This window comes from Sinocyclocheilus rhinocerous, unplaced genomic scaffold (assembly GCF_001515625.1).
Source record: "Sinocyclocheilus rhinocerous isolate Xijiao unplaced genomic scaffold, SAMN03320098_v1.1 scaffold601, whole genome shotgun sequence".
Classification (NCBI taxonomy): domain Eukaryota; kingdom Metazoa; phylum Chordata; class Actinopteri; order Cypriniformes; family Cyprinidae; genus Sinocyclocheilus; species Sinocyclocheilus rhinocerous.
In genome coordinates, this window is record NW_015656605.1 from 1,693,519 (window position 1) to 1,708,664 (window position 15,146).

Sequence of the window (15,146 nt, forward strand, 5' to 3'; positions counted from 1 at the left end):
ACTCACACTCACACACACACACACACACACACACACCCACACACTCACACACACACTCACATACACTCACACACACACACTCACATACACTCACACACACACATACACTCACACACACACACATACACACACACACACACACACACACACATATACACTCACACACACACACACACACATATAAACACACACAGCCCAGTACAGCCAAACACTGTCACTGTCCAACAAAACCCTCTCCTGGAAAATCTGAAATGTCTCCTTCACTCACATCTTTCCTGTGTCTCGCCCGTCCCACACAAAAATTATTAATTGGAGATTGAAAAGAGGAAAAAACGAAATCCAGTTAAGCAGAACACACAGGGAAAGAGAATCACAAACTAAACCTTTTTAAAGACATCATGAACAGTGGTGGAAAGAGTACTGAAAAAATATACTCAAGTAAAAGTACCATTACCTTCCAAAAAATGTAGTGCGAGTAGAGTAAAAGTACTTGTCCAAAAAAACTACTTGAGTAAGATGAGATTCCAAACCCATTTCACCTCCATCATTTGAATAAGTGCACCAATATGCACAATGTTTGTCTCACTCCTCGTATTCTAGTGCACATGTGAGCACTGAGAGCCAGGAGCTCAGTGTGTGTTGCCTTGGATGAGCGAGAAATGGAAAACCTGGAGTGGAGTTGGAACGTTTCAGTGCAACAGCAAACGAATGTGTGCAATACATCAGAAAGGATGTTTATTATTAAGCAAGTCAAATACAGATTTATACAATACAGATTGTGTCAAAGCAGCTTCACAGAGATAAACAGGAACATAGCAGAATCATTGATGGAAACTCAACTATGGAGACTGTAATTCTGCTGTAAAGCAGCTCTAAAAGACAAGAGTGTCATTATTCAGCTCAAGTCAGTTCAAATCAATTTCAGTGTGAAGTTAATCGATCAGCTATAGGCTATAGGCAGCAATATAGTTATTCAGCTTTAGTCAGTTCAGTGTTGATTCAGTCCAGTTCCAATTCAGACAGATCTTAAATATTTCCAGTAGTGTTACTAAATGGTACTGCATGGAAAATTACTGCTTTGAAAGACTCCCTGTGTGTCATTAGTCAGGTAAAAGTCACTCCAGTGAGCAGATGTTACTGTGTCGGGCTGGTCAGGATGATCAGACATGCAGATCAATGTTGTGATAGTGCTACAAAGTCAAACTGTTTACACTTTACAAACGAATCAACGTAGGATTGGTTAATTACTGTTGAATCTATGTTTTAAGCTGGGATGTATTGTAACACTAAAAATTGGAATGTTTCCCCTTCAAGTGAAAGAGTCTAGATTAAATGAATAAATGAAGAGTGAAGCTGTGAAGAAGCAATCACTAAGAAATAACCTTTAAAGGAATAACATTTTGTATTTACATGGAGCTTCAGATTCTTCTTGTGCTCGCGGTCACATGCCATCTGTCTGTCTGTGTGTTAAAGCTCCGCTCACAGCCGTTTGTTTCTAAGAGACATTTCATAATGCCAGTTTATGGAAAGTACCCAACACCCACCTCAATCTCTCCTACAAACACTCCTTCAGCTGTAATCTGGCTCCAGTCCTGTCCTGCCTGACAGACAAGCAGCGCTGATGTGAACACAGCCAGACCAGAACCTTTACAGAAGACACACACTCACAGCACAGAGCAGCAGACACACACTCAAACCTACAGACCGGCCTGAATGCCTCACAATAACCAGCAGCTCTTCAGGCTGAAGTGTGCATTAGGAAAGGGCATTTTGGTCATTTAAGTGTTTTCCTGATTGCTCCTTGCTGTCAGTTCCCATCCCTAACGTGCATCACCATCTGATAGATGTGTGAACACCATAGATCTGTGTTTCTGCTTCCCTGGTCGTTCTGTGCTGACAGTTTCCATGTCGTCCAGTGTTTAGCAGAGACATACCTCACACATCTATCTACTGTAAACACACTTCAGTGAGGACTGTAACACTGTTACCAGCCCAACATGAGTCCAGCATGTTCCTACGGTCTCTGTGAGAATGAGGATCGGTGTGGGCATGTGCTTACCTCCTTCACTGGTGCTGACGCTCATCCAGGCCGTCCAGCTCGAGACGCCCTGACTGCTCCGGCAGGCCATTCTGAGATCATACTGGCTGAAGGCCTCCAGATCTGAGATCAGACGGCTGGTGTCGGGTGCACTGACCGTCTGACTGGAGATGACCTGATCAGCGTCTTCACCAGACGCTTTGACCTGAAAGATATTGTATTTGAACAAAATCATTACATGGGTTTTAGTGGTTTCTTAGCATTTCCTAGTGACATCTATAACAGGGATGACGATCTCCTATGGGCCTCGCGGAACATATTTTTAAACGATCAAACCCTTTCATTATTTGCAAAATTTTAAAATAGTGAAAGTCTTCTTCAATTTACACTTCAACAAATCTCACTCATCAAACAATTAGTATATTGAATGGACATCTTGTTTCTATGGAAAATTATTTTAAGAAATGAGGCAAGAAGAAGTCATGTTTGGTGTTTGGACACACAGGGAAAGACCACTGATAACTTGAGTGAAATGAGTGACATTCACTTTCTGTTCAGGACAAAGAAGAAGCGACTTCTATCACTTCCCCTTTCCCCAGGATCCTGTGCTAGAGTAAACACAGGGATATTCAGGATTAAATAGGACTTACAAGTTTATGTGTAAACAAATATTTATGTCACATTTCTTGTTGGTAAGTTACCAGGTTTACATGTGTGACATGAGAAAAAAAGTCACCCTTCTCACGTAAGTTATACTGAACCCAGAATATTCCTTAATACATAAACACACAAGCATGTAGTCTGCAGTCTTCCTGAGCTGATCTTTGGCACACGCTTCATAACCACACACACGCACACACACACACACACACACCCACGCACGCGCACACACACACACATACAGCAGGACACATGCAAACAGCTCGCTCAGCACCAGAAACATGCTGCCGATGCAACAAACATCAAACGCTGGCAGAAAACAAATCACCTACACACAGTTATACTGCTTCAAATCATTCTCGGCTGTAGGAATTACAGTAAAAATCTACAGAGAGGAAAGAAAGAGTTGCCTTTATAAACGAACAAATGTTTTATTGGCGTGACTGAAAATGATTACGAAAACTCCATAGAATTCAAGTTGCACACAAGTTTAAGCCAGAAATAAAACAACAAACGACCAAATACAAAGTGTAAATCTCAGAGAAACTCTCTAGAAATGTCTAGGGTCAAATTAAGAATAAAAATATCATTCCTTTAAACAATGCTAAATAAATAATTCTGGCATAAGTTATCTTGCTTCTCAATTCTCATTAATGTAAAGTGAAAAACAAACAATAGTATATATTTTCAAATGAAAAGTATAATTGTAAGTATACTGTACATCAGTTTTCATTATTGTACAGTACACCATAATTAATTTTTTTTCACTTTACAGTAAGCAAATTGAATAAAATAACAGAGGTGGGGAATTGTAATATATGATTTATAAATGTATGTAGACACTACAAGACATTTACGACTAGACACACGTGTCTCCTCTTTTCTGTTTTCCTCACATTCCCTCAGGCAGCACTAAAAAAACTCCCGTCAACACAAACTTCAAACGTCTGTACACACATAGTTATAATGTTTATCCTAATGTAGTGTGACCGGGTGAATGAAAGAACTGACTCATGAATGGCTCAGTGCTGCGGTGAGAAAGAGCAGATGTGTCATAACGCTCAAAGCTGAAGGGAGAAGTTGCTCTTCCTGATAATGGTGAAGGGATTCATTCTGGAGTGAGGAGTCACACGTGAGTCAGTAAACAGAGTGAACGGAGCCGCTGGTCACTGACTCACAGCGCTGCTGAATTCCCCTACGAGGGGTCAGTTTATCTCTGTCTCTTATCTCTGCATTCACAATGACCTGAAGCATTTCTGGATTTGAGCTGACAGATGTCTCAGCTCCTTCTAGATCCTTTACTTCAGTTCAGGACTAAACCAACTGTTGGAAAGAGGAAAATTAGATGCATGTTTCTTAAATATATATTTTATAACTGAATGCCGGGGCTAAACTGCAAATTGTATGATTGCTTTCATTTATCATTTATTAACAGTCAGCAACTATGTCAGTTCAGAGAGTGTGATCATTTACTGTAACGCTAGCCAACGGATTAGGGGAAAAGACATCAATGACGTTAATTCATTTTGAAGCATTACACAACAAATATTAATTGCAGAAATTAATACATTATTCTTCCCACCCCTAGCAAAAATACCAAATATATATTATATATATACTTTTAAATTAAACTTTAATAGATTTGCAATGCTTTCTTTCTTTCTTTCTTTCTTTTTCATATGTCAGATGAGTTCTGTTAACATTTTCTGGTTCTTGCTTTGTTCTCTCTCTTCCTCTTTTATTATCCGTCAGTTCCTTCAGGACTGTGTTTAGTCTCAGTTTGGACCGTTGGGTTGTGTGGAGCTGAGGAACAGAGGAGGGGTGCGGGATCAGACACAAGAGGCCTGTTTTTATTAGAACCAGGCACTTTGGGGTGGTGCTCAGGCGAAGGGGAGTGTATGACACACACACACACACACACACACACACTCGTCCTAACAGGGCCCCAGAACATGGGGAACTGGGCCTCAGTAGTGAGTGGAACGGGCCTCTCTTGATGTGTGAAATGTGATACTCCACAGCATGATTAAGCAGCATGTGTGTGTAGGGAAAGGGTTCTGACTCACAAAACAGACACGTCACAAGCTTTTCAAAGTCAAATGATACAAACAAACACACACATATTGACACAATCACTCATTCTGATATTGATCTATTGAAAGATTGTTTTTTTTTTCAGGTACCTGAACAATGCAGTGGCTGATGGGATAAATTCCTCCAAAGCCCATGTGCCAAGACAGACGGATACTTGAATTAGTGATTTCTTCAGCTTTAATGTCATGGGGCTGGGAAGGAAGAACTAGACAAAAAGATAAAAAGTACTGTTTTTACATAAAACATTGATTGACAAAAACAGCTCAAATCTATTTGTGTTTCCACACTTTGGCTACATTCAGACTGCAGCAAAAGATCAGATTTTTTTTTATCTCATATGAGATTGCACAATCCACAAGGAACCTGATCTGTTTGATTCGAGACGGTGGAGGGACAGTGAGCCGTTATTACAGTGACAGGTCTATACGAGCAGAACTTGAGTGGTCGAATCCTAAATAATTACAGTTTTTGATCTCTTTCCACTCATCCTCATCTGCTCAAGAATTGTCTGTGTTTAAGTCCTTATGACAGAGTGCTGCGTGCCATCTTTATCACTGTTCAGGACCATGACCTTTTCACACTGGTATCTGATACTGGCCACATTTAAAAAATAATGTAACTAGTTCAAAAAATCGTCTATGAGCATTAAATCCAAACTGTGCACTAAACCCCAAAGTATACTGTACGTGCACAGCCTGATTTGACCAAATTCTAAAGCAGCATCACACACATGCCTCATGGAAAAGCCAATCCTGCATATATTGCTACAAAATATCACAGAGAAACAGTGACTATTAATATCAGTATACATACAATTATCTGATTAAAAAAGCACTAATTCAATCAATATTTATTATTGATATATAGCTGGACAATGACATCGCTGAATCAACAATGAACTGACTTTAACTGATAAACTGACTGTTATTTATTGTCTTCTTGCATTATCAGCACACGTTTTTCCTGTTTGACACTGTAAAGCTGCTTTGACACGATCTGCATTGTATAAAGCGCTATATAAATAAAGGTGACTTGACTATGTATGTGTGTATATATATATATATATATATGTGTGTGTTTATGCTTATTACAGCGTCAAAGACTATAGTGCACTGAAAACAAGCATGAGGTGTAGACCCACGTGAGTCAATGTCTTGTAAACAGGGCCTTGAACACTCTCACTCACCGGTCACAACACCTGTGCCAGACGACGCCACACCTTTACGATTGTGAGCTTCACAGGAGAAAGAGCTGGTTTTATTCAAACCTGTTGAGGAGCAAAACACCATGGTTGAGAAAACCAGAACCAAAAATCCCCCAAAAACTGCAAACTTGTGTTGGGTTGTGTTTGAGTTTCAGAATCTGTTTGTGGATTAAAAAGAGCTGATTTGGAAAGAGCTACTTCTGCTTTCAGGAAAACACTGAAGACACACACACACACACACACACACACACACACACTGCACATGCTGACATTCACAGAAACATGTCAAATGAAGGCTCTCTTTCTCACACACAGCATTCTTCACACTCTCAGTGAAAATAACTCATGTGTGTCATTGAGGAACACTGTGTGTCCATTGTTAAAAGGCCATAACAGTTCAAAATCAAGGGTCACCAGATCAAATTCTGATGGACAAGGCCTGAGTGCTGTGTGTGTGTGTGTGTGTGTGTGTGTGTGTGAGAGAGAGAGAGTTCAACACAAGCCACATTTAGTTTCATCTCATTCTATTTCCTTCCCTAAAAACACAATCTGTCATCAGCATAGATCAGCATAGATAAATTCTTTTCAGAGTGTAAATCCATTCATTGCTCAACTAAACGTTCTTTTGCCATATAATACAACACTGAAAGAACCTCACAGCTTGATACATTTCCCAAATAATATTACTAGAGTGCCTGTGCAAAGGTTGTGGCCATGATGTATTGTGGGTGTTTGCTATGTGATCATTACGGTGATTTGTGTTTTTTGTGTTTTTATCTGGAAAAAGTAAACAAAACAAAAAATTAAAAAGTAAAATTAAATACTTTTTTTTTTAAATCAAACCCCTGACCATAAGTATAAGCAACAATAATAGTGATGCTTGCCCTAGCAAACAGCACTGAATGCTTTACAGAGTGTTTAACATTCTCCCTGTGACGGCCGGTATGTGTGTGTGTGTGTGTGTGTGAGGCTGCTGCAGAGGCAGAAGGAATGCTATGGATGGAAAGAACTGCCATTTTAGTTTAAGAAATTCTTGAATGAGTGTGAGTCAGTGTGTGTGTGTTTGTGTGTGTGTGTGTGTGAGTGTGTGTGAGTGTGTGTGCAAGCAGAAGTGTCTCATTCCAAAGATGTGAATCCACCACTAATGGTCAGTTATCCACGATGAGTCAAAGCCTCTATCTCTCTCTTCAGCTCAGTACAGCTGGAACAACAACACAGGCTGTATGTGGCACTCTGCTGTGGCAGGTTTTCAAAGGCTTCCTCCTCTTCCTCCTCCTCATTTTTTTCTTCCACTCTTTCTTCCTGTTCGGCCTTCCTCTCATCTCCTGCTGCTCTATCACTAGTAAGCAAAGGCCAGCGTCTCGAAGGATGAATCCCGTTTGGAAAACTTCCAGACAGTCCGCCTGCTGCAGAGAGTCTGTGTGTGTGTGTGTGTGTGTGTGTGTGTAACCAGTCGTGAAGAAAACGTCTTAAAGAAAAAATTGAGATGACTAACTTGTAATATTAGTCTAAGCAGTTTATAAAACAGGCCCCTGGTTTCTAAATATAAATATTCACTTCACATTTAAGTGATGTGAACAAACCCCTCTTTTTGAGCAGTATAGCAGTAGTACTGATTACAATAGCAAACACCACAAATAGTAGCTGCAAATAATTATACTGTATGGCCTTACTGCACCTTTATTTAGTACTGAAGTGAGCTATTATGTGGAATGGTTAGAGGTCGTCACTGTCGGGCTGAAACCTTGTATGTCCATATGTTTTGTCCGTCATTAGTACAGCTGTATTTGTGGCAGTAAGTGCATCTCATTACAGGTTACACAGAATATGGTATCTCTTCAAAGTTTATGGTGAAACGCTCTTCTCCACTCCTCAGATGCATAAAACATTAGTCTTTAAAGACAGTGTTTTTTCAGTAAAGGAAACACTGAACTTATTCAAACACAATACTATTTATTGGTTAAATAATTGTAAAACTCACAGAAAAATGTAAAGGGTGAGCAAAAAAAAAGATGAAATATGGCAATACAAGGTATTTGTAAATGCTGATAAAAACAACAACAGTGTAGAGTCATGTAGAGTGAGGTCAGTACCTGAGATGTTGAGGGTTGAGGGCGACAGGGATATCGGGTCATTCAGGTTATTGAGAGGAGCCCCGTCCTGAAGCCAGATGACCCGCACCGGATCAGGAGGACCATGAGCCACACAGCGCAGACTCAGCTCTGTGTTAGCCACGACTGACAAATGCTGCGGGTCTACCGAGAAATGAGGGAGACCTGGGGGAGAGAGAAAGACAGTTAGGGAATCCATAAATATATCATTAATGCACTAAAGAGGAGTCTACTGTTATAGTCTCAACCCAACCCAGCCTCCCAGTCAGCAATCAGGAAATCAATTTACGATATTAATTTGAATTTTGCAACAATGGATTTTAAGACATTCAAAAAGTGAAATACCCTCTAGTTGGATGTATCCCTCCATGGAAAATGCCTCCTCTTCACCAGATGAAACCGCACACTGATAGGCGCCCATATCTGAGAGCTGTACCTCCTCTATCCTGTACGCAGAAGGAGAATACGTTAATAAGTTTCTGCAACACTGATCATGGACAGAGGAAACTGAAAGAACAGTTCAATGGAGAGGCAGTGTAAATGTCCTCATTAAACAGGTATTCCTACTTGAGTTCACTAAAAACCAGCCAGCTGTTCTCATCTACGGGGAGCTGCATCTGGTTGGTGTCGGCAAACTCCAGCGGCTGTCCCTCCTTCAGCCAGAGCACATCCAGGGGCCCCTGGCCCTCGCCGTCCACTCGCAGGATGCACTGAACAGCCACTGGCTTCCCAAGAGAGGAGGTCACGTTCTTAGGGCTCTCCATGAAACGCAAACCTACACAGTGCAGGAAAATCGTGGAAAAACCATTAAGTCAAAGGTAAAGTTGAGTTTATCACTTAAGCTTCCATAACCTGTGTTTGTTTTGAAGAGCAGATGAATTAAACAAATGTGTATTATGTATCATCTTTGGTGCTGAATAATTGCCATGCCAAGGCCTTTACATGTTTTTTTTTGTGTTAATGGCATGTCGTTTGCTGTAGTTTGAAGAGCTGGTCATCATATTGGAGGGTTTCCACATCGTTTCTGAAGATTCATGCCTTTATAAAACTAGATCAGCTCTAAATCAGTGGTTACCAACCCTGGTCCTTATCTGACACATATGGTCTCACCAATGAGCTGATGAGCTGAACCAGGCATGATGGGACCCTCCAGGAGCTGGGTTGAGAAGCACCATGCTTCTTAGTGGTCCACCCCAAAGTCTGGGCTCTTCCGTTTAAGTCTAAGTGAGTTTTTGCTCCCTTGTCTCTCAGTACGAGTAAACATCACATGAACTTATCAGTCAAACCTCCTTTTCAATGCCACTGGGGTGGTGACGCTTTGTGAACTGATTTTGTAGGGGATGTTTTCAAAAACACAACCAACCCTCCCTCGCATGGATTTTTAGGATGCGGATACAACCGCAGGACGGTCGATCGGCTCCATGCATCTCCATCTGCCTGAAGAACTGAAATGTTTTACATTCCTCTGTCAGCATGGAGTCGATAACAAGCTCTGCAGCTGAAGCCGGAGAGATACCAGAGGCGTGTAATCCAGCATTAGGCCAGTTCCGTGTAGGTTCGCTATGGATGATGCAACTCATTCCGAATTCCTTCCCGTTTAATAACTCCAGTTTAGGATTTTCTCAAGGCTGTCAGACACTGCCCTGACCCTTAACCTTTGACCCCATGAAGATTGTTTCATCCAGTGTGACATGACATCTAAAACACTTATTAACACAACTGTCTCTCATATATGTGCTTTATCAACAAGAAATCAGACTGACTTTTTGAAAATGGCTCATAAAAAACATTATTCGCATTCAGGTGCACACTTAACAAATACACTTAGAGGTTTAAGCTACAGGAAGTTTTTTCAAGAGTTTAACATTCCTTTCAGTCCATCCGAAATGTGTTCAGATATGAATGGGATGAACAACATGTGGACACTGTCAGTCTTTCAGGGAAGGTTTAGGAGAACACACACATACACACATATGCAGAGACGCGGGTCCCAAGTTGATATTTAAAATGAGGCCCACTAAATCCTCCTGTCATGGTTAGTTTTTTTTCCTTTACTTTGCTACAGCGGCTTTTAGCTTCACTAGTTCTTTTAAACATTTTTTCCTTTTATGATGGCCTGAAAGTGGGCAGTCAACTCTGACCTGAACTGTCTTTCTCTGCAGCCTTCATTGAATCTGAGTGTTTAAAGTCAACATAAAATGCTGCTTCAAATCCATTTTACTCTCGTAATTTGAAACTTTGCATTCAACAAGAAGAAACTATCCAGCAAGAACTGATTGTCTTGTGAAAGGTGGCCTCTATATGACTTTTTTTATTTGCAATAAATAAGCAAGAAATTTGAATGTATTTTACATAAGGTGCTGTTCTTAAATGTACATTTACTTACATTTGCATACAGTACACTGAAACATGCACTACTGGCGTATTGGCAGATTTAAAAAAATATTATTCATATTAATTATTATTTTTATGTATGAACTTTGCATATTTACAAATGTGTACAAATCCTTATTTATATATATTAAAATCTTGGAATTAACATTTTTATAGATTGTTGAACAAGCATACACTTTAAAACCTTAAAATGAATAACATTTCTGTAATGTTCAGAATCCATACAATTTTGAGGACAAATTAAGGCACTATTCAGTGATCTTCATCTCCGTCCGTCCTCAGCAGCGACTGTAAGGGACCAAAACCTGCCGCCTCGAGAAGCTTTACGACAGGTTTTATTGCAGTGACGGCTGTTTGAATGAGAAATGCGCACCTGCACCGAGTGGATCAGGATAATATTTTCAGCGATTAACGATCTAAATTCTGCTCTGTTCCTCACACTAGACCAGTGGTTCCCAATCCTGCACTTTTTAGATGTCTCCCTAATCAAACACACCCGATTCAACTCATCAGCTGATTAGTAAAGACTCCAATACCTCAAATGTGTGTCAGATAAGAGAGACGTCAAAAACGTGCAGTGTTGGGGTTCTCAGAATCAGAATCAGAATGAGCTTTATTGCCAGGTATGTTTACACATACGAGGAATTTGTTTTTGTGACAGAAGCTTCCACAGTGTAACAGAATGACAGTGACAGAACAAAAAAACACAGATAATAAAAAAAATAAAAAAATAAAAAATAAAAAATAGAACAAGTAAAATAAGGAATAAAAAAATATACAAATCGACAATTGTATGTACAGGTATATAACAATAGACAGTTGTATGTACAGGTATATTATGTGCAAATTGAAATGTAGACTGAGTATGTGTGTTAGGATTGGGAACCACTGCACTAGACTATTGTGTTCTGCCAGAGAGGACCGCGACTGCAACACATCGGCATTTGGACTACTTTTGGTACCGCTTCTGAGATTTTCACAATAAATAAAGTATTGTGATTACACTTGTCATGTTTTTCTTTGTACTGTACATATTTTAAAAAATGGTTTTGGTTAGGTTTAGTGGTAGGAGTAGGATAAGCAAAAAATGTCAAAATATCTTTCAATGCTATATTGTTACTAAAATTGTCATTGCAGATCTACATATTTCTGTCCATTACATTCTGTCCATTGAATATTATTTTTTATGTTCTCTATAAAGTGGTTATGTTTACGTTTGGGAGTAGGGTTAAGGTAGGGGTGTCAAACTCAGTTCCTGGAGTGCCGGAGCCCTGCAGAGTTTAGTTTAGACACACCTGATCCAACTAATCAGGTCCTTCAGGCTTATTTGAAAACTACATGGTGTGTGTGTTGGAGCAGGATTGGAACTAAACTTTACAGGGCTAAACTAAACTCTCCAGGAACTGAGTTTGACACCCCTGGGTTAAGGGATCTAAAATGTATCTATAACATCGTAAAAGTGAATCTATCAAATATCTTTATAATATTAAACATTTGTGAAGAATATTTTAAGTTTCTTTAGCTGTAAATATGCAATAATGTTTACATTTTAGATGCTGTCAATAGGTCCATATTGTACATTTTAGCATCTATGCAAAGAACAAAAATGTACATTTTGTACCTATATATGTAATTTAGTAATCCCTACGAAAAAAATGAGACCAGGCTGTCCTCCTTAACATTATTTTGTAAGGTGTTGTAAAATGTTATAATGTCAATAATCATCAGTAAAAATCGACAACTACTAACAAGCAGGAAAAGCAGCCCTGCAAACATCCCTCCCCATTATCATTACCATTATCACCAGACTAACACAAATCACTCTTCCTTTCCTCCTTTGTTTTCACTTCTCCACCAATCTCAGCCCCGCCGTGACTTTTTTATTCCATTCTTTTTAAATTCATCCCCTCATCCATCCCTTTGGCCCAAACTCAATCCATCATTTCCCCCGTCTGATTCAGCATGGCCCCTGAGGCACATTCTTTCTGAATCCCCGCATCCATGTTGCGTGTTTAGGCTGCCCGTCTTCAGAGTCTGAGAGATTCGATGTGAGAGTCTGATAAGTATCCAGTCTGCCAGACATCACATCACGCCTCAGAGTCTTCACTCAGCGTGACATCACACATAAGGGCCACTCACAGACAAATGTAAAGACTGTAAGTTTGTGTATGGTAAACACTTAAAGCCATTATCTTGTGCAAGACAATGTAGACGGAAAGTATGAACGTTGCTTGCTTGTGCAAAAGCCTCTGTTATGATGCAATGCCGTTACTAGAGTGTTCTGGTTGATTGCTAAGGTCTTGCAATGTTATTGTTAGGGCATTGCTAGGGTGTTCTTCTAAGATAAAATAAGATATTCTTGTCTCCAGATATAGCCCAGGTCCCTCCTTCAGTGTAGGATTTGCTTTTTTTGCATCTGTCAGGTGAAAACAGTAAGTCCCATTGTTTTGAAAAGTAACAGCACACACAGTTCTCCTCCACTAGCCGAAGAGCAAAGATGGTGTGGCATGAAAAGAGACATGGGGCATCATCAAGTGTCTTTTTTGTTACTGTCTGCCTCAAAATGAGATGTACTGATAATAAATAAGATTCAAAAAATGCTTGTACAGTGGACCGAAGGTTTTTGGACACTTTAGTCACAAATTCTTTTCTCAAAAATATATTAATTTATCTGAATTACAATTATTTACACTTATTGATGGAGACAGGGTCATTTTAGTGAATATGAAAAGTTCCCCTCAAGTTCACACAGCAGAACATCCACAGCTGTAGTCTTTACCTTAGCAAAACTTATCTTCATTTTAACACTATATATATTGTTCTATCATTTCAAACATAAGCATTTTTGCATTTTTTGAAACTTCATTCTGTGATAACTTGCTTGCAAAGTGATAATTGTTATCTAATAAAGTGGCATTTAAACATTTTTAAAAAGTTAACTAGAGTGTCTAAAAAGACCACTATATGTCCTGAAACAACACTGATTATATTTTACCTCCATATTCAATTATGGTGAATGCTCAGAAAACTTCAATACCCTGCATTACAAAAGTTTTGATTAGAAATGACGCTGTATATCTCTTACCTGACAGAAGCTCCGCGGCCCCGAGGCGCATCACTATCATGAGTAACAGAGTCAGTAAGTTCAACCCGCTCATTCTGTTGTTCAGTGTTGTGGCGCTCCGGTTCGGTGTCGGTGTCGAGTGTGAACCAGTGACAGATCGCATAATCATCGCATCGCTCCAGACTGCGCTTCAACTCTCCACAGATGAGCGACACTTCTTGGGCAAAGACAGATTCCGTAGCAAAAAAAAAAAAGAGAAACTCGAATCCCTCAGGTTCAAAATAGCAGCTTGTCAAGTTGTCTCCAAAATTGTCATCTGCTGAAATCTGTTTCCAAAAGCAGCACAAGCAGTTAATTCTTCCTTTCTTCTTTTTTAAATTCTTTTTTCCCCACTTCTTTCAGCTCAAAAACTTTTTAGTATAATCCTGAACGTGAAGTAGGCTGTAGAAACGCCAAAAGCCCAACCAGAGCGGTGTTATTTTTGGAATCATGACACGTATTTTTATATCAGAATTTCCTTTTGCCTCCAAAACTCCTCTCCCATCAGGACGCCTTTATTCCCCCTCCAGACAAACTCACATTCCTCCACTCAACTTTTGTCCATTCTGTCTTTCTCCTCCCCTCCTCCATCCCTCCCTCCTGTGCGCCTCCCTCTCGCAGCTCCGTCACACAACAACCCCTTCACATAGTACTAGTAGACTTAACTAACCCTACAGACCAGCTAAACATAGACAGCATATGAGACACAGACACACAACACGTTTTCTTAAAATTTGACTGAAATTTTCTAAGGATGAGTCGTTTTAGTAATGGCTTGAAAGTTGGCTGAAAACTTAAAGGTGACATATCATGAAAATCGGACTTTTCCAGGTTTTAAGTGCTATAATCAGGATCTACCAACCAAGGAAACTCAAAAAAGATTAACCCAGTAAGTTTCCTTTTTCTGCAAGCGTCTGAAAAAACGAGCGTGTCTGATTTCGCTCCCCTAGTGACGTGGCAAAGGGATCTTATTATAATATTCATTCAATTTAATTCAAGTTTATTTGTACAGCGCTTTTCACGATACAAATCATTGCAAAGCAACTTTACAGCAAATAATATTACCGCCCCTTAATCTGTACGTTTAATCTGCCGTCATTTGATTTCGCAAGCGACAATGGTGTACCAGCTCTAATGCCATGGCGAAAGTTTGAGCAAAACATGCTAACTGTTCTGTGTTTGGCTGCACAGACGAGCACAGAACACTGTTTAGAGTCCCAGCCTCAGATGAGACAACAGAGCAGTGCATTTATTGATTTATTTACTGTATATTATATTATATTATATACTTATATTACTGCTGCCACACAGATCTAAAATAAACATGCGATTTATTTCCCAGCTGTTTACCTTCACAGACATAACCGAACGTTTTTGTAACTCCTGTGTGTTTTTAACGTAAACTTGTGTGTGAATGAAAACTTAGTTTAGTACTCACATGCTGTGACAGCCGCTTTCTGTACATAAGCACTCAGAAAACCGTATATCAGAAGTTTAAACTAATATGGTTTAAAACGCATGATTTCAGCACGATAAACATGA

At 39.6% G+C, this 15,146-nt stretch overlaps 1 protein-coding gene across 2 annotated transcripts in view; it reads right to left on the bottom strand.

The window, feature by feature from the left end:
• LOC107720462 (tyrosine-protein kinase receptor UFO-like) overlaps positions 1-14,138 on the bottom strand; it is a 51,987-nt gene extending 37,849 nt beyond the window's left edge. Inside the window, exons 1-7 of one of the 2 annotated variants that reach the window (XM_016528182.1) lie at positions 13,587-14,138; positions 8,675-8,882; positions 8,453-8,553; positions 8,090-8,272; positions 5,979-6,059; positions 4,882-4,997; positions 2,060-2,243 (exon numbers count right to left, since the gene is read on the bottom strand). In XM_016528182.1, the coding sequence (XP_016383668.1) occupies positions 2,060-2,243; positions 4,882-4,997; positions 5,979-6,059; positions 8,090-8,272; positions 8,453-8,553; positions 8,675-8,882; positions 13,587-13,734 (1,021 nt within the window). In that variant the 5' untranslated portion in view covers positions 13,735-14,138. The remainder of the gene's footprint in view (positions 1-2,059; positions 2,244-4,881; positions 4,998-5,978; positions 6,060-8,089; positions 8,273-8,452; positions 8,554-8,674; positions 8,883-13,586) is intronic. The other variant, XM_016528183.1, reaches the window with a different exon arrangement.
• Between the last annotated feature and the right edge of the window lie 1,008 nt (positions 14,139-15,146).